At 31.6% G+C, this 20,861-nt stretch overlaps 1 protein-coding gene across 3 annotated transcripts in view; it reads right to left on the bottom strand.

The window, feature by feature from the left end:
* The window catches only part of LOC145289724 (uncharacterized), a 126,281-nt gene that overhangs the window by 24,962 nt on the left and 80,458 nt on the right, over positions 1 to 20,861 (bottom strand). For all 3 annotated transcript variants that reach the window (XM_080136434.1, XM_080136436.1, XM_080136435.1), the window contains exons 4-6: positions 16,044 to 16,126; positions 6,473 to 6,624; positions 1,027 to 1,149 (exon numbers count right to left, since the gene is read on the bottom strand). In XM_080136434.1, the coding sequence (XP_079992560.1) occupies positions 1,027 to 1,149; positions 6,473 to 6,624; positions 16,044 to 16,126 (358 nt within the window). The remainder of the gene's footprint in view (positions 1 to 1,026; positions 1,150 to 6,472; positions 6,625 to 16,043; positions 16,127 to 20,861) is intronic.

Here is a 20,861-nt window from a genome sequence, read left to right as displayed (position 1 = left end):
TGAAACATAAAAAAATAAAGTACTAAAAAATTTGTGAAACAAAAAAAAATAAAGTACTAAAAAATTTGTGAAACATAAAAAAATAAAATACTAAAAAATTTGTGAAACAAAAAAAAATAAAGTTCTAAAAAATTTGTGAAACATAAAAAAATAAAGTACTAAAAAATTTGTGAAACATAAAAAAATAAAGTACTAAAAAATTTGTGAAACATAAAAAAATAAAATACTAAAAAATTTGTGAAACATAAAAAAATAAAATACTAAAAAATTTGTGAAACAAAAAAAAATAAAATACTAAAAAATTTGTGAAACATAAAAAAATACAATACTAAAAAATTTGTGAAACATAAAAAAATAAAGTACTAAAAAATTTGTAAAACATAAAAAAATAAAATACTAAAAAATTTGTGAAACATAAAAAATAAAATACTAAAAAATTTGTGAAACATAAAAAATAAAGTACTAAAAAATTTGTAAAACATAAAAAATAAAGTACTAAAAAATTTGTGAAACATAAAAAATAAAGTACTAAAAAATTTGTAAAACATAAAAAAATAAAGTACTAAAAAATTTGTAAAACATAAAAAAATAAAGTACTAAAAAATTTGTGAAGCATAAAAAAATAAAGTACTAAAAAATTTGTGAAACATAAAAAAATAAAATACTAAAAAATTTGTGAAACATAAAAAAATAAAATAAAAAATTTGTGAAACAAAAAAATAAAATACTAAAAAATTTGTGAAACATAAAAAAATAAAATACTAAAAAATTTGTGAAACATAAAAAAATAAAATACTAAAAAATTTGTGAAACATAAAAAAAATAAAGTACTAAAAAATTTGTGAAACATAAAAAAATAAAATACTAAAAAATTTGTGAAACATAAAAAAATAAAATACTAAAAAATTTGTGAAACATAAAAAAATAAAATACTAAAAAATTTGTGAAACATAAAAAAAATAAAGTACTAAAAAATTTCATAACCAAATCAAATGGATTTTTTTATGAATATGTTTTGTCACTTACCTCCCATGGCCGGTCCAAGAAAAAGACCGACACCCCAGGAAAGAGAGAGAATGGCCATAGCAAGGGCCTGATTAGTATCATCAGAAATTTCATACAAAATTGTTTTGGCCGTGCCCACAGTGCCTGTAAATAAAAAGAAACTGTAGGATTACATTCATCGATTTTGAACTTGGACAAGTTTTACAACGTAGACACAAGGTTTACAAGGAGGCTGTTGCAATATTTTTCCCAGAATTTTATTGGGTTCTCGTGCGTGCTTTGCTCGGTCGTAAAATATGCTTAAATATATTTGAATGTATGCAGATTTCATATTTATTATTGCAGAGTCAATTTTCTATTGAATATTATATTGTACCTAATATATAATAGTGATTTCAACAGTTAAAATAAAATGACTTGGGTGCCATAAGCTGGGATCGAAACCAAAACATTTAGCACTCCAGCAGCGATTAAAATATATTGAGTCCCTTTGAATTTTTTCAGTCATAGCTTTTCATCTTGATACAAAATAAGGACCATTGTTGACCCGGACTGGATCAATACCACCATTCTTTAGCTGACATTTTAAAAAATTTCAAGCTCCTCTGGCTGGATTAATACTGCTAATTTTTGCTTGGGATAACTAGAATATTTGCAATTGGATAATATTCCTTTACCATTCTTTTTTTTGGATCATTTTTCTATTCCAAGAATCGTTCTCCACTCAAGAGAGGCTAATTCAGTCGTTTCTAACATTAATGTTAATGTTTGGTTAGGTTTTGTCCAGAATAATGGCATATTTTGCTGGAACACAATAACCAACTGCTTCACGGCCAACTGCAATATCGTAGCCTTCAAGTCCAATGAAAACAAATTCTTGCTGAACTGTCCCTTTAAATAATCAAATTCCACCCAACTTACACCATTAACGATTACCACCTTACATTCATTAACCCTTATCCTTGATTGGCCTTTGGGCCTTGATAAATAGAGACTCTCGTGTTAAAAAAAAAGATGATTAATTACTTTTAATAATGAGTAACTAGTTAAGATCAAAAGCCACTCGAGGATAAGGGTTAATGAGATTGTCAGTCTAGATGCTGAAAAGGTTAATGAGATTGTCAGTTTAGATGCTGAAAGGATTGAAAATGAAGGATGGAAGGGACATTGGGATGGGTTCATACCTCTATACAATGTGCTCCGATAAACTAATTGCACTTGTACCTCTCAACGTAAATATTCCTGACCAACCTAACAAGAAAATCTAACTACCAGCTTCGAAACCTAATAGGTGATCCCATTTTCTCTTCATTACAACCTCTTTACCACAGAAGAGACATCACGAGCATATCTCTGCTCTATCATTATTTTCATGGCAAGTGCTCGATTGAACTTCAGTCTATGCCCCCCTCCTCTAGCCAAACTTTCACAAAAAACACTCAACTATAGCTACACCCACTATATATGATTTTCCCCACTCTCTATCTGTGCCTAAATGTAAACATAGATTCTGTGAACAAAGCTTCTTTCCCAGAACTGCCCGCTTTTGAAACACTGTTCTGCTGGCATGCTTCTCGGCTAAATACAATATAGTAGCCTTCAAATCTAATGTAAACAAATTCCTCTTAAGCCGTCCTCATAATTAATCAAACTCTATCCAATTTACACCATAAGTGACTATTACATCACCACTTTACATTCATTAACCCTTATCCTCGAGTGGCCTTTGGTCGGGCCTTGATCAGTGGTGACTCCCAAGTAAAAAAAAAAAAAAAAAAGAAAAGAAAAGTCAATCAATTAATTGCTTTCAGTAATTGATTCAATTATTAATTAATTAGTTCAGTAGTTAATAATCATTTTAATTGACTGGCTAATTAGTTAATTGATTGATTTATTGATCTGCTATTCTATTAAAAATATCTTTTGTTTCACAAAAACGGTTCTTATGTATTTTAAAAATATATTTTCAAATTTATGCTAATCAGTGATGTATGTTTATCCCTTGATGAAAACAGACAATCTTTGAAAAGTTTATTTTTATCATAATTCCTTGTTTGGATATTCGATGAATTAATAAATACTGTAATTTATTCAATTTTTATTTTCATCATCAATTTTTTTGTTCCTTTAATTGCTCTATCTAATCTATTGAGCTTTTTATTATCTTGATAGATTCCAATTTTGAGATAATACTTAACTATTAGAATGTCTCCCAATAAGTATCAAAAATTGATAATAGAAAAAATTGAATTAAAGGAACAGTCTGATTCTGACCAAATCTAACACCCTTATACAGCCTAACATCACAAGTGCATTTTAAAAGTTTTATCACTGCACAAGCAGAAGGTTCTGGAGTATAAAATAAACAGTAAGGGTACGTTCAAAATGAATGTTTCTGTTTAAAGCATAATTGAACTATGATAACTGACTTTTGCATTTAAAATTTTAATGCAAGCCATTATATAAAAATAATTTTATAAAATCAACTGCAGGTTCGCTACACTGCAATGTAGACTACAACGTATTGTCGATTAAGTCACTGTGGAAAGGCATGTGAAGTTTCCTTCCCGTACACGGACGAGAGGAGGCAATCATTCGATTTAATTGAAAAATGGACAATTCCACAGATTTAGATGACACTAAAAGTATTGGAAACATGAAACATTTATGTATCTTAATTAAATCCCGGGCAACGTCGGATCTCCATGCTAGTAATATGTATATATATTAAAAAAAAAAATAATAACTAGAATAATACTATTTAAACCTTATGTTACCTCTCTCTCATATATATATATATATATATATATATATATATATATATATATATATATATATATATATATACATATACATATATATATATATATATATTAGTGGCCTGACAAGGCCACAGGGAAGACAACCAAGCAAAAAAATCAGAGGCAAAATTCATCGCAAAGCTAGTTTGTTAGGACACTATATATATATAAATGTATGCTTATTTGGGCATATTTTATTGGTTTGAAAATATAGGTTCTTTTTAAATAATTGTCATAAAATTTTAACCAAAGAATAGTATTATAATCTTCTAAAAGCTTGCAAATTTTCATGTAGTTTCGACCCATAGAACCAAAAATATGAGCATTTCAATATTCAATTTGGTGACGAGTATAGATATATTCATATGCCTCAGTTAAAATTACATTTAAATTTCTTGAACTAGTGAAGCGTCTTGTGTGTGTAAAAAAAAATACGTTTTTAACGTGTTAAGAATGTGGCTAAAAATAAATGTACAATGGGTTTAAGGTGTGATTTACAAAATAGTATATCATTTACAGGGTTTTTTTATTCATAATTTATAACTTTACATTACGACATATATATATATATATAGATATACACATGTAAAAAAAAGCCCTGTAAATTCTATACTATTTTGTAAATCGCACCTTTAAACCATATTAAAACATTTTTTTACACACGAGACACTTTCACTAATTCAAGTAATTTAAATATAATTTTAACTGAAGCATATAAAAACATCCATATTTTAAACGAAACAGTAATCAAAAACTGCCAAAGATGACTGATGAAACTCAGTTGAAAGTACTTACAAAAAAAAAGCTCATTAAGCAAAAACACTTCATGCTATTTAACAATACTTGCCTGAATGAAAGCATGCTGCCTAAATACACAATATATCCATTTATAGATATACCACTTTTTGGGGCAATTTTATAAGTTCGAAATCTCGGCAACTACTGATCAGAATTTAACAAATGAAGACCCGTTAGAAAGCTAATAACCTGAATTGTGTAGTGGGTTATGTGACATTTGCCTTTAAGGTCGCATATTACTGTTTCAAGAAGTGGGGGATTACTTTCCGATATCAATTTAACGTAAAATGAGCACCCACTTTATGCCCACCTTGGCTATAAAGTGGATGTTCATTTTATGTTAAATTAATATAGAAAAGTGATCCCCCTCTCTATAATTTCTTCATATCTCGGAAACTACACGTTTCCTGGAATTTTTACTGTTATTTTAGTTTTCAGCACCCTCGAAAACCTATAACTGGTAATTTTAAAGGATTTTTCATTGGTGGAAAGATACTGCACCGTTACCAATACTTCAATTAAAGTCATTTGTTTTCCTAGTTTTGCATATGAATTACAAAATATCTGACATTTCCCCCAAATCTCTGGCTTTGAGAGGGGAGAAACAAAAACTTGCTGCTATGATTTCAAATGATCCGAGATAACAGAAAGGAGAGACTTAATTCCAAATATTTCTCATATGTTATATCTCTTTAGATGGATTTAAATTATGTAAAATAAAGTTTACAACAATTTATTTTTTGACAAAGAGTACAAAGTAATTAAATAATTTTCCTTATTCCATGGAGTTTCAATGAATGACTCAAATTCTCAAAGGAAACATAGTTAGCAAAACGATATTCATATGTAGTCTATAAATTTTGTTAGTTAGCACATAAATTGAATACTAAAATTTTGAGAGAAATCATATATACCATACTTTCGGGTTAATTGAGCACAATTAGCTAGCTGGCACAATTACCCCGGACTTGGCGCAATTACCCCAAAGTACGGTATGAAATCTGATAAAATGCCAAAAGGATAGGTTCAAAGGATATTTCAAAAAGGGGTTCAGGCTCGAGGAATAATCCAGTGAAAACATTTGCTAGTCAAATGCACATAAGCACATGATATAATCCAAAAAAGACTGATATCCAAATGTCTGTAGCGTAAAAACCAATTTGAAAGTAGCATTCTAAATTTTGTCATAAGAGGTGATTCACTGAAAAAAAAAAACATGTGAAAATAACATATTGGCCCTGACGTAAAATCCGAAAGCTCTCTTCTAATGACAGAAAATAATTAAAAGTCAAACGTAAAAGAAATTATATTTTAGGGATTGACAAACGTACTATTTTTAGGACATACGAGTATATGAAATTCTGTCAAGGCTTCTTCATGCTAAATTTGGTGAAATTCTATCAAATAGCTTTGAAGGCTATAAGTGCCCAATACATACAGAAACTGGGCAATTACAAGCCCAGAGGTTTTGGGAATATATATATATATATATATATATATATATATATATATATATATATATATATATATATATATATATATATATATAAACAATTGGATTTAAATTCTGTAAAATAAAATTTACAACAATTGATTTTTTGACAAGGAGTACAAATGAAATTTAAGATTTTTCCTTATTCCATGGAGTTTCAATGAATGGCTCAAAGCAAGCGGTTTCAGCAAGACAACACAAAAGACAAAGTGAATGCAGGAACAATTAATCATCCAGATTTTAAAAGAACCAATCCAAGAAGAATCTTGCAGTATAACACATAAATAACAGATCATCGATTTAACATAAAAACAAAGAAAACTTCTTTTAGGAAGAAGCAAAAAATTGTTTTAAAAAAGAAGAAAATTTAACTCACCATTTGTGACGCCTGTGAGAAATCGTGTAATGACCGCCATCGCAAGGTTGCTAGTAAATCCAAAGATTAAAGAGAAAATTCCATTGCCAGCTACAGTCAGTAAAAGCACCAACTTTCGGCCTTTCTTGTCGGATAACCATCCCCAGAAATAACTAAGAAAGAAAAACAAAAGGTAAAAATTGTTGGTTATGCGATAATCTTGCATGTATTCTATATAAATACAATGTTAAACTGTCCGTCTCGCGCTGACCAGAGGTGAAGTTATTCTCTTTATTATTTTTGAAGATAAATGATATATTTTACTAGCCCACTCACCAAAAAAAAAAAAAAATAAAGTGATGGCAATCCTTGTGATGATGATGTCTCAGTATCTCAAAAAGGAGGAGATAATGCCTGGTAGGATAATCTCATAACAGCAGAACAGATACTACCCCCTCCTCCCCTCAAAAGGTGATAGTAATTCCTGTGATGATGGTCTCATGACCTCTTCCTCCCATCTCCATCATAATTTGATAAGAAATGATGTCATTGCCAGAATATTTTGATGAAGGATTCAGCATTTTTTTCCAAATTACTACATAATTACATTCAAAATAATAATAAAAAAAAAAAAACCAAGCAGGCTCCCATAACAAAAAAGATGTCCAGTTGACTCTCAAAGAATAAATATTTTTTTTTCTAAATTCTAGATATACATCTAGGGCAACACCGGTTAAGACAATACCAAATTTGTTTATTTTTCTGTCTTTTAGATGGATACACAAACACATTTTTTTTTTTTTTTACATAGTGATAACCACTTATCAAGGCCCGGAAGCCACTCAGGGATAAGGGTTATTGCAAGTATATTACGTTAGTGAGGAGATTTGCTGATATGTTTACTTAAGGGGGCGGTTCATTAGGAATTTGTTAACATTGGACTTGAAGACAACCAAGTTGTAGTCCGGAGGGAAGCAGGCAGACGGAACAGAGTTCCACAGGCGTGCAGTTCTAAGAAAGAAGCTTTGTTCATGGAATAGATGATTGTCATTCAGTTTGTATAATAGATTAACTAATAGAGTTCCATTTCCTTAACTAGGAGTTCTTTCTGGATAGACTATCTCCACAGATAATAAAAGAAGCATATCTTTCTAAAATATTCACAGCAATGAAAATGCTAGCTTCAAATCTATCCTATATCACATGATTCAAAGCAACCAATCAGCTATTTATTTATATTGAACTAACCCCAAAATAGGGTTTTTATTTGTCCTCATACTGTCCTCATCTTAGGGTGTTTTTTATAACAATGTTTTGGTTGATGTAACTTCCAACCTTATTTAAGTGCATCTTATCAAACTAGGAATCTTTCTGTTGAAAATATCTTTGTAAGGAATTTTGAACCGAACCCATCGGAGTAAATTGCCATCATTCTGCTTCTGAATTTTTGAGATAGGGATTGGTGATTTGTATTCTTGGGATTGCTGTTATCATCTTAAGTGTTATTCTCACAACGTTATGCCCCGAAGTACCCTTCACGTAATGGATAAAGTACTAAGTATACTTTAGTTATAGTTGTTACAGTGACACTCTTCTGGAGATTAAAGCTTCAATCCTCAGTGCAGGTGATACTAAGAATACAATTGTGAATTACTTAAAACTACTCAGCCATGTCTGATGGAACAAGACCATGTTACCTCCATAGATTAATTAAAGGGGTTTGTATAAAATTCTATACAGATTCCTGAAGTTAGGAGGTTACATCAACTGAAAATTTGAGATGATAATATTGTGATAAGCAAATTCAGAGTTATATATATATATATATATATATATATATATATATATATATATATATATATATATATATATATATAAGGACCAGAGGTTACATTGGCACAGTGAAAAGAATATTGAAGATGAGAACAGTAGAACGGATAATTCAAATAATTCAAATTATCAAATAATCCAAATTATCAAATAATCCAAATTATCAAATAATTCAATTGATAAAATAATCCAAATTATCAAATAATTCAATTGATAAAATAATCCAAATTATCAAATAATCCAAATCATTCGAACAATTCAAATTATCAAATAATTCAAATTATCAAAAAATCCAAATTATCAAAAAATCCAAATTATCAAAAAATCCAAATTATCAAATAACTGAAACTATCAAATAATTGAAACTATCAAACGATCAAATGATTCAAATTATCAAACGATTCAAATTATCAAATAATTCAAATTATTAAAAATTCAAATTATTAAATAATCCAAATTATCAAATAATCCAAATTATCAAATAATCCAAATTATCAAATGATCTAAATTATCAAATAATTCAAATTATTAAATAATTCAAATTATCAAATTATTCAAATTATTAAATAATTCAAATTATCAAATTATTCAAATTATTAAATAATTCAAATTATAAAATAATTCAAATTATTAGATAATCCAAATTATCAAATAATTCAATTATCAAATAATTCAATTATCAAATAATTTAAATTATCAAATAATCATAATTGTCAAATAATCCAAATTGTCAAATAATTCAAATTGTCAAATAATTTAAATTATAAAATAATTCAAATTATCAAATAATCCAAATTATCAAACTATCCAAATCATAAAACAATTCAAATTATGAAGTAATTCAAATTATCAAATAATCCAAATTATCAAACTATCCAAATCATAAAACAATTCAAATTATGAAGTAATTCAAATTATTAAATAATCCAAATTATTAAATAATTCAAACTATGAAATAATTCAAATTAACAAATAATCCAAATTATCAATGCTCATTTGAAAAATTCCAGAACAAATTTCTTTTTAATTTTAAATTCTTAGTTCGAATTGGACAATTTTTACAGACTTCAGCACCACAGCCATAATTAATTTAAAATAAATAAACCCTGTGTTGATTTTACAGAAACTTGAAAATCTATTGCTCTCGAAAATCAAAATTATAAATGAACGCACTGCTATGGTAATTTTGCACGTTATCCTATCTCAACCAATGAAATACTCATAGGCAAAAATGAAAAAAACTCAGATGTAGGGAAACTATATTTGGATGGTGAAGTTACTTAGAAGTTTTGTTACCTTGGTGATACCAGTTGAGCACATGATGGGGCAGATGCTAGTGATCATCATATTTGCTTTAACGTTTTTTTTTACTCTTAATCACCGCAAACAATATACAACACGCCTTCAGTAAGTTTCCAGACATTTTTTACATAAGCACTTATATTGATAGTACACATATGAAACTCTAGTCCCCTTCTAAGTAATCTCCTCCGGCTGCAATGCAGTTATTGTACCGTTCCAACAACTTCTGAAAGGCCCATGGAAATCCTCTTGTGTGAGCATGTTAATGACTCCTCCTCACAGTCTCTTTCATCTCAACTGTCTCAATGACAGCCTCTAAGGTTTTTCTTGAGCTTAGGGAATAACCAAAAGTCACAGGGAGCCAGGTCTGGACTATAGGAAGGCTGAGGAACTGTGTTGATGTGCATCTTGGTCAAATAGTTTGTGACAAGGATGGAGTTGTGAACTGGTGCATTGGAGCAAATCTTCTGCATTTTCAGTTCCATGCAAATAATTGTGTGTACAATTCCCACACTGACATCAAACTGTGCCCTTATTGACTTTATAAAAACACGACGGTCTTTATCCATGTAATTCTTTATTTGACCAATCAACTCTGGTGTTCTGACTTCCTTACTCCTCCCACACCTCACAGACTCCCTGCCTTTCTTGAAAATCTAATGCCACTCAAAAACTGATTCTTGATTCATGTAAGATGGCCCAAAAGCAGTCTGAAGCATTCTATACGTTTCTGCGATATTTTCCCAAGTTTAAATCATAATTTTATTGCATATTGTTCTTCTAAACTGTCCTCATGTCCAGATTGCATTTTTGAAATTCACCCGAACTGACAATCAGGCTTTAGTAGGATGTATTCCAATTCCTGCTGTAGTTGTTCATTTGAACCTGAAATCATACAAATTGGTCAGTCATCTCATAAGATGTATAGCAATATCATACTGCATTTTCAAAAGTCTTCAACAATTTTAAATGCCCGTACAAAAATAATCTAGAAACTTATTGAAAGCACCTCGTATATCGCCACTCGGATAGAAGGAGGCAATTTCAAAATCTAGCAGTCCGAGGGAATAAACTATTAGAGTAGAACACTTTCTGGCATCTAGTGACTTTTTATAGAGAAGGGGTGGGATTTCACTGCTTGTCAAATTAGTCAAGAGTATGTACGTCAAGAAGGCCCAAGTACAATGAGTTCATCAAAGCACATTCCATCAAAGTACTCGTAAAATAAGCACAGGGATGTGACATTGTAAGAATGGAACAGAAGAGATTGGAGGTTGACCGAGAGTGCAGGGACCTATTTGATTTGAGACTCTTTTCTCCCCCCGCTCTCCACATTTGCCTATTATTAAAATGACTGATAAATAGGTTCAAATAGGAGATGCGAAGACAGATATCCATAAATAGACAGAAAAACTACACAAAACAAAACACAATGAGTGCTGAGAAACCAGCAGAAGAAGGAACGATGAAAAAAACAGTACGTAAAGAACTAAGTGAAGAAAACTAGTATAGAACATTGAGATTATATGTATATACCATTGTCGGAGCTGTTTAGTATTAGACTGGACTAGGATTCAGGAGAGCTGGAAAAACGTATGAATCTAAAAACAAAATATCTGATTTTCCTAAATTTAAATTTTTAACTCAGCCAGGGAGTTTTTCCTGAGGCACCAAAGCCAACAGAATCTAGGCTATTATTAAAAATGGCTTTTCCTCATTGACAGCGGTATATTGCTGGTCATGTGCAGTTCTAGGAGGTCCACCTTCTCAGGCTATGCATTATCATTTGAAAAGTGGTTATTTTATTGCTAATTATCTTAGGCACTTCTATCAGGGAATGCTAACTGCATTTTTGCAGGCCAGAGTGCTCTTTCTCTAGGGCACTCGCTCTTCAAATCTCACTTTCTGGACCCTTGTGTCACATCATCTCACCGTGGGAAGGAGAGAAATAACTTTTGAAGTCTGATAAATCTCATGCTTATCTATATTTAACATTTTGGTGATGGATGGAGTGATAAGTAAATTACGAGTCCCGCCCCCTTTCACTTCCCCCCTCACTATCACTACTAAAGGGAGGGGAGGGGGGCCGACATTTAGCTCACAGGGATCCTAGCTCATGCTTCCCTCAACCCATAAAGTAACAGTTCATCTGGATCATTACAAATAATTAACCCTTTCCTTGGCTAAAACTATCATCCCAGATAACTTGACCTTCCAAAAACACGTCAGGCTAAAATATGACCTTTATTTTCTCACTTTTTGCTGCCAAATTAAGACAAACAGGGAATCTATTATTCTGAGAATAATCTGAGAATTTTCTCATAAAAAAAAAACAAGTTTATTCAACAGAATTGATAAAATCTTTCTTAAAAATCTGAATATCTAAAATTTTTTGAAAAAAATCATAAGTGAGAACGATCAGATTCATTATGACATCATAATGTATTCTCACTTTTTAGAAATCCTTTGAAAACGTGATTATTAACAATATCAAAGTTAAAAAAATCATATGTTTTAATTTAATAATATACTAGCGGGGATGGGACCCCGACTTTGCCCGGGCGTAAACTACGCTTAAATATGATATTTTAATTTGTCCAGATTTCGTATATATTATAGAGTCGTGATTTCAAAAGTAAAAAAAAAAATGTATTCAGGTGATATCAGCTAGAATCGAAACTGTAACAATCAAAGCTGGTGACGTTACCACTGTACCAACATGCCACGTATATAAAGTGATTAAAAATTTAAAATAAACTAAGATGAATGTACAAAGTGCTTAATGATTTTTTTCAATTTGGACCCAATTTTTGACATCTTAAAAACAATTTTAACTGGGTAAAGACCCATAAAATCACGGCCCATAAAAAAATCCAATCATTTGAGGCCTCTAGCGCGACTCTGCGACTTTTAGTTTCGGAGGAGATAGAGTTTGAAAATATGGAAACAGACAGACAGACATATAGCCGTTTATATATTAGATTTAATAAATACAAACCCACCGATTCATGAGTTGTTTAGCAACATTTCAAACATGTGTAAACATTAAAGATATATTGCTTCTCTCTCTTTCAGGCTATCAATTATTCCATAAGCTAAAGTAATTTTCTCAGAATAATTACGTTACAGATCAGGAATCCTCAAACAATTTTTATAGTAACACATTTCATGCTCAGACTTGCTAACAACTTGCATAGTTTCTTCACGTCAAGAAAGGCAATTATTACTGCTACTAGTTTAGCCAGTCTCTTAAAAAATGACACAAAGAAATGTCACTTCTTTTTTTGAACGAATCAATCACACATTAAAAAAAAATAGCCCAACTATTTCTATCGCAATAAAATGTATATATATTCAAGAGATGAATATTTTTATAATTACAATAGATTATGAAATAAAAAAATTAAATCGTGATAACTAACCTCTATCTCCAATCTTTATAAAAAGTATCTAGCATTATCAATTAGAACAATCAGTATTTTTTTTCATAATAATAATTTTAGTAAAAGATAATTGAAGTTTGTTAAAATTATTGTCTCGTGTATATATATAGAAGGCAATGGGAAGTTGTAATGGATCGATGGAAACTAAAACAAATGAAGACATAACGGTTCAATGAACTATACAGATTCATTTTTATTAATTTATAAATATATACATTTTTAATAATAAATATTATAGTAAATAATTATATATATATATAACTACTTAATTTACTCACATAAAATTAATATACGAAAGTATAGATTTATGCGTAAAATTTAAGTATTTACTTCAAAAGTGCTCAATACGTAGGTAGAGCTAGTTAGTAATTTATAAAATATATATGGCGATTAAGCAACACTGAATGTAGCTTAATCGCCATATATATTTTATAAATTACTATATATATATATAATTATTTTGATAGTAAGTATATATATATATATAATTATTTTTATAGTAAATATATATATATAATTATTTTTATAGTAAATATATATAATTATTTTTATAGTAAATATATATATATATAATTATTTTTATAGTAAATAAATATATATATATAAAGTGGCACTGATGAGTTATGATACAACGAAACAGGACTGTATGTCGATGACTACAAATATATTTTAAGCCCCCCTCCCTCTTTGGGTAGAGCACTGTCGTAAATAATCTCACCCGCTACTTAATTGGCTGAAAAATGCAAAGCTCGCTGTTTATTTATAAATAAGCGGTTTGAGCACTATAAAAGTGGTGGACGGATATTTGTTTAAAATAGACATTTGGCAAGGTTATTTACAGACACCGCGTCCGTGGGTCGATCGGTGGAATTGGTGACTATCAACGTGATGGTTCAATCCTCGGCTTGGGAGAGGTGCTAGTCTAGTGGCACTGATGAATTGTGAAACAACGAAACAGGACTCTATGTCGATGACTAAATATATATATATATATATATATATATATATATATATATATATATATATACTAGCAGGCTACCCAGCATTGGCCAGTTGTATAATATGCTAAATATGATATATTTTGATTAATGCAGATTTCGTATTTATTATTATATTATATTTGAACTAATATATAGTAATGATGTAAAACGTTAAAAAAAAAAGAAAGACTTGTCTCCCATCACCGAGAATCGAAACCAAAAGGTTTAGCTTGGGATTTACTTTTTTCTTTGACGTCATTGCCTGAGCTATGAAGACATGGTTGCTGCAAGGTTAAAAATTAAAGCATCAACCAATAGCTATTATGTTACGCATGCATATTCGTGATGCTGTCGTTCGACCTTCATCTGGCAAATTTCATTTTTTTAATTTTCACACTTTTGCACCGATTTTTCCAGCTAAAACACAAATATAAAGTTTCGCATGGATTTGAATACCCTATATAATAAGTTTTATGTCTGTAGATCAAAACTGACAGAGGAGTTTGGTAGGCAAAATTTTTTAAACAAATATACATAAATATATATATATAAAGAGGCTTGTGTTTACTATAACCTTTTTATGTAAATTTCACACAAGTATAAATCAAGTACAATATTTACATGAATATAATTACACGTAATAGTTAACTAAAGATGATCATCTCATAAGAAAACCGAAAAACTAAGAGACTTAATTAAAATGAATGTTTAAAAGAATATGCAAATTAGTTAGATCTTTTGCAGATGAATGCAATTCCACGACCCATATATCACAAAGTGGTATTTTCGTTTTAAATAAATAAAAAAAGAGGTTTTAACATGAATATCAAACACACACACAAAAAAAATTACAGGAGTATAGATATATAATACTTTTTATAACATTGCATTATGTTCTTACTTATGTCAGTTTGGTATACGTAGATTGTTGTAAGTGGAGGGGTATTTATTTTTCTTATAAAGAGGTTCGTTAAAAGGCGTTAACACCTCCACTCCCAGTAAAAAGTTTTGGCCCTTGTACATTATATTTGGATTTCTAAAATATCCTCCGATTCTAAATTCTGCCGACTCTGCATTTCAGAGGCATCTTTAATAATATCTTCTTCCAAAAATAAAAAGAAATATTAATATTATAAATTCCAAAAATGAAATTATTTCCATTGCAAGCATAAGAGAAAATTTAAACACACCCAATCTTTTGGCCGCCACAGATACTCCACTGCGATATTCTTCTTTATCTTCATAATATATACTTTTTTTCATTTTTTAATTTTCTATCTTCTTCTGTGTGTTTCGGAAAATTTTTGATTACACCCATTTTCTGGCACTTGCAATTACTCCACTTTCATCTTATCGTTCACCTTAATATTATATATGTTTCCCCTTCTTCTTTCATGTATCGTCGTTTTCCTCTATGCCACTTGCTCTTTCTTTAATTTGTATCTACGGTTAATATATTCTTTATTGTTTTTAGTTTGCTGAATTCTCATATTGCACTATTTGCTTTATGTATACATTTCCTTGTATATATATATATATGGTACTCTTTTTTTCTGTCTCTTTTTTTCTATTGCTTTTGAGATAGTTTTGTGTTTCTGTGCGAGTATATATTTGGCAATATATATATATATATATATATATATATATATATGTATACATGTGTATATTTGTATTTGCATGTGTGTGTGCATATATACCTGTTTGTGTTTGTTTACATAAACATATGCCTACCAGTTTCATTATGTTCCTTGTTTTGATGACACGATGATATAATTGCACTATCCCATCTTCTAAACTTTTTTGCTTGTGACACTTTGATGGATTACATACTTGCGTATATGTCAGCATTTTTGCAAAGTGTTAATAAATAATATTAAAATTCTCCAATAGAAATTACTTGAAAAATATAAACTGTTTTGAGATTAGCAAGTTAATTAAACAATTCCATTTGCACTGCTGAAAAGAGAGAGAAGATGCGTTAAAAAGGTCATAGGTCAACCTTTGTGAAGAATTGCTAGTTGATTAATAGGATCTCACCTGCCAAGAGCTCGGCCAGCAAACACGGCAGAAGCAATAATTCCAACATAATAACCTTTTTCTTCTTCATCATAACCAAACGTCTGAAAAACAAAAGATCACATATATAAAGTAAAGTCAATCGCCTTTTTATCATTTCTTTGTCATCGATAGCTTTCTTCCTACAAAATCAATATTTGTTTCTAGTTTGTCAGTTTGATACTTTTACTCTTTGTGCATCGGATTTCCATGAAGTTGGCTTGAGTTCAACCGGCAGTTTATGTAAACCGCTGGAATATACCACGCACCGATCAAAGGAAATGAAAAACATTTATCGGATAATAATTACAATAAAAAAAATAGAAAAACAGTCTAATAAAATATGACAACTTATCGTAAGTTTCATAAATAAATATTTTTTTGTTTTAAATAAATAGAAAGATATATTTTTTTTTTCAAGAGAATTTTAAGGAAAATATTAATATATTTATAAAGTTTTTAATGTTTATTGTTAGTCAAATTTTTGAATTTCGTTTTGTTTATTTCTTTTTTCAAGAAAAGTCGTCAGAATTTTTAGGAAAAATGTTGACATTGTTTTAGGGTTAACGTTGGATTGATTAAATTTGTGCATGATTAAAAACTAATTCTTTTTTCTTCCAATTTATTAAAAGTCGTCTGCTTCAATTTTTATTGGTTAAGCACATGCGTCATCGCTTTATCATTGGACGACAAATTTTCCATTCAGACGACAAATATAAAAAAATTGGCCAAAAACATTAATTCGTTCACTCTCAACTAGGTATTTTTCTACAGGGAGGGTTCGCTTTTTTCGCCGATATTTTTGAAAGTCATTGCCTCTTTTTGATTGTCTAGCCTTAATTTAAACCTACGTCACTTCCGGTTTGGCGATGAGTGCAACAGCTAATGCGTCACATTCTTTTTTTTTCATTTCTTTTCCTCCTTTGCAGTACGGGTTCGTATCTGCCTGCCTACAACCATTTTTTTTTGTGCTAGAAATTTTCCTTTTTTTTTCCTCAACCAACACCCTTACACACACCTCCACTTTCTTTAGCACCTTTGCATCATGAGTTCGAGCCTGCCGTCCTTCTACAGCTTTTTTTTTTTGGACACCCAGACTAGTCTATTATATAAAGGGCAGTTTGTGTGTGTGTGTGTGTGTGTGTGTGTGTGTGGGCATTTGTCCAACTAAAAGTTGAAAACTAAAAAAATTAAAAAAAAAAAAAACGCCAACAAACCTAGTAAATTCTTCATCAAGCGTTGCCCACAAAGAATAATATTTAAAATTGAACAAAAACTAATATTCTTTCTTTGGATGTTAACTGACCAAGGTTTCGTTGGGGGATAGAGGTGAGGATGGGGTTGGTTTTTCAGTTATTGTATTTGGCCATTTTATTTACTAAAGGGAAATAACTTCGATTTTTTATCAAGGAATTAATTCCCTTATGTGGACTCATTCCTCTAGACAAAAGAGAGTTGCCTATGTTTATGTGTTTGTCTCTGCAACGAGAGGAATAGATTGGGTTGAGGAGAAAAAGGGAGTTGGTGAGAGGAAGAAAAAGCTAGTGAGAAGGAAAGAGAGAAAGATAGAAAAGCAACTAGAATGTTAATAGTTAGATAGATAAAGTCAACATTATATATATATATATATATATATGTCTATATATATATATATATATATATATATATATATATATATATATATATATATATATCGTCGGCCGATTTCTCATATCCGAGAATTTCAGTTTCCTCTTCCCTCAGTGTTTGGATCGCAGATTGCTTCTCAGACCAATCTTAGTGTGGAATTTGCATGAGCAGAGAAGGCAAGCAATGCTTGGCAGGGGGCGTTGTTGTTCAGCACAATTTTTTCTTGCTTGCCTCTTGATCTCCACCAGTTTTCTTCTTTCTGCCTCATATCATTTGGTACCATGTATGATGGATTGGTGCTACAGGCACCGATCCTGAGATGTTGTTTCCCAGATGTGAAGATCAAATCCGGTGTTTTTTAGGGTGGATTTGAGTTGGTCTTTATATCGCAGTAGAGGGTGGCCAATAGGTCTTTTTCCTCTGGCTAGCTCCGAGTACAGGGTTTGTCGAGGGAGTCTGTTTTCATCCATTCTGAGGATATGCCCCAACCAACGGAGTCTGTGCCTCATGGTGGTGGCCTCAATACTGCACATGTTTGCTCTCTCAAGAACGCTTGTGTTGGTTACATAGTCATACCATTTGATGTTCAGTATAGCTTGAAGTTTTTATTGGTGGAATTTTTCGAGTTTAATGAGATCACATTGGTATATAGTCCAGGTCTCACACCCATATAGAAGCGTAGGTATAACAATCGCGTGGTATACCATGAGTTTAGTTTTTATTGAAAGATGTTTATTATTGAAGACGTGCTTCGTCAGATAACCGAAAGCTCCATAGGCGAGGCCAATTCGGCTTTCTATTTCATTCTCATTTAAGCACTTTTCCGATATTATGCTACCGAGATATGGAAAGTGATCTACTTGCTCAAGAGGAGTGTCATTTATGTGAATGCTTACATCCTGTAAGATGATATTGGGTACTGATTGTACTAACACTTTTGTCTTACCAATATTAACAGAGAGTCCGAAGCGATGGTAGGCTGCCATGAAGTTGTTTATGGATCTCTGGATGTCTTCCTTGGAATGGCTAAGGACCATGTTGTACTCTGCATATTGAAGCTCTGTGATGTGTTGAAATTTCACAAAGCTTTGAGATTTTAGTCTAGCTTGAAAAGTCGCCCATCATAACGGTACCTAATGTCCACCCCCGGGTTATTTGGGGGAAGTTCGTGCAACATTGCAGCAAGATATAAGGAAAAAAGGGTAGGTGCAAGGACACAACCTTGTTTTAGTCCACAGGTAACTGGAAACTTTTTTGTTTCTTTGCCTTGGTGCGATACATATCCTGACATGCCGTCATGCAGTGCCCGGATGTGTTCTACAAAGTGGATTGGGCAACCAAATTGCTTGAGAACGTTCCACATTGCATCTCTTGGAATGCTATGGAATGCTTTTTGCTGGTCATAAAATACAAGATAGAGGGTTTTCTGTTGTCCTCTGCTTTTCTCCTACAGCTGTCTCACACAGAAAATCATATCTATTGTTCCCAAGAGGCACGGAAGCCGCACTGAGATTCTGGGAGGACAGATTCCGTGACTTGCAACAAGTGATTCAATAGTATGCGGGCAAAGATTTTTCCCATTATAGACAAAAGGGCAATCCCATGGTAATTGCCACATGATTTTCGGTCACCCTTTTTGAAGATGGTTACTATTACTGCGTCTTTCAGATCCTTTGGTACTTGATGTTCTTCTCACATCTTAAGAATGAGAGTTAATAGTCTTGTTTTCAGATGTTGTCCACCATGGTGGATAAGTTCGAAGGGGATATTATCAGGCCCTGGGGCTTTATTTACTTTCATTTGCTCCATCGCAATTAGAAATTCTGTAAATGATGGTGGTGTATTCATCCATGATTGTGCTGGGTACTGTGGGATCATTTTGAGAAAGTCCTCATCGGCAGAAGATTCTTTATTGAGTAGAGTGGCAAAATGCTCCTTCCAACAATCCAGAATTGATTGTGGATCGTTGAGAATATGGTGGCATTGTCTGCTGCAAGGAGTGTTCCGATGGAGGATCTGATGGAGCCAAAAATTTGTTTTACACCGCCATGGAAATTTCTAAGGTCGCAAGCTTCTGCAAAACCCTCCAATTCTAAAGGTTCAGCTGCCACCATTTGTTTTCTAGTTCCCGTAATTTTGATTGACACTGTTTTTTGCGGTTTCTGTAGATGTTGGTTTTATGCCGGCTTCGAGGGTCTTGTTCATGAGCATGGCGAGTGTTTATCTTTTCTTGAATGAGTTGATTAATTTCAGCACAGTTTTCATCAAACCAGTCTTGATTTTTCTTTTTCTTTAAATCGACTGTGACTTTGGCTGATTCATTAATGATCTTACTGATTGACAACCATTCTTCTTCCAGGTTGCAAGAATTGGTTGGGTTTATATGAAGTTGTTGTTCGATGGTGTGTTGGTATTTTGTTTTTACCTCTGTTAGGTGAAATTTTGAGAGGTTATATTTTTTCCGAGATTGCTGTTTTAATTCAAATTTGGGTTTCTTTCTGGTGGTATATTTAGCACGTGTGATGACCAAACGGTGGTCAGTCCAACAGTCATCTACACTTAGTGCTGATTTAGTGATATAAATATCCTTTTTATCTTTCTGGTGGATGATGACATAGTCTAGAAGGTGCCAATGCTGAGATCGAGGATGTTTTCACATGGTCTTAAATCTATTTGGGAGCTGGAACTGATTGTTGATAATGAATAGCTCAAATTCTGAGCAAAGTCCTAACAACAGGCGGCCGTTTGAGTTGCATTTACCAAGTCCATGCTTCCCAATGACAGAGTTCCAGAGTTTATGGTCTTTCCCCACTCTCGTGTTAAAGTCACCCAGCAGCATTAATTTGTCACGTGGTGGGGTTCTGGTTATAAGCTTGCCAAGCTACTGGTAGAATTCTTTCACTTCACTGTCTGCGTCTAGGGCTGGTGCATATACCGAAATGACAGTAATGAAGTTATCAGAAGGCAGTGGGACTCTAAGACACATAAGTCTCTCATTTACAACTGTTGGTGTGAGCTAATGATCATGCATGATATGTGACTTTATAGCAAAGCCAACTCCGTGTATTCTTTTTTCATCTTTATCCCTTCCCTTCCAAAAAAAAGGTGTATCCTGAGCCCTTTTCTTCCAGCTTACCTTCCTATGAGAGTCGGGTCTCGTTAAGTGCAGCA

The sequence above is a fragment of the Euprymna scolopes genome, chromosome 2, assembly GCF_053919585.1.
Source record: "Euprymna scolopes isolate OS-2025 chromosome 2, ASM5391958v1, whole genome shotgun sequence".
Lineage (NCBI taxonomy): Eukaryota > Metazoa > Mollusca > Cephalopoda > Sepiida > Sepiolidae > Euprymna > Euprymna scolopes.
This window is presented reverse-complemented; position numbering and strand designations above follow the sequence as displayed.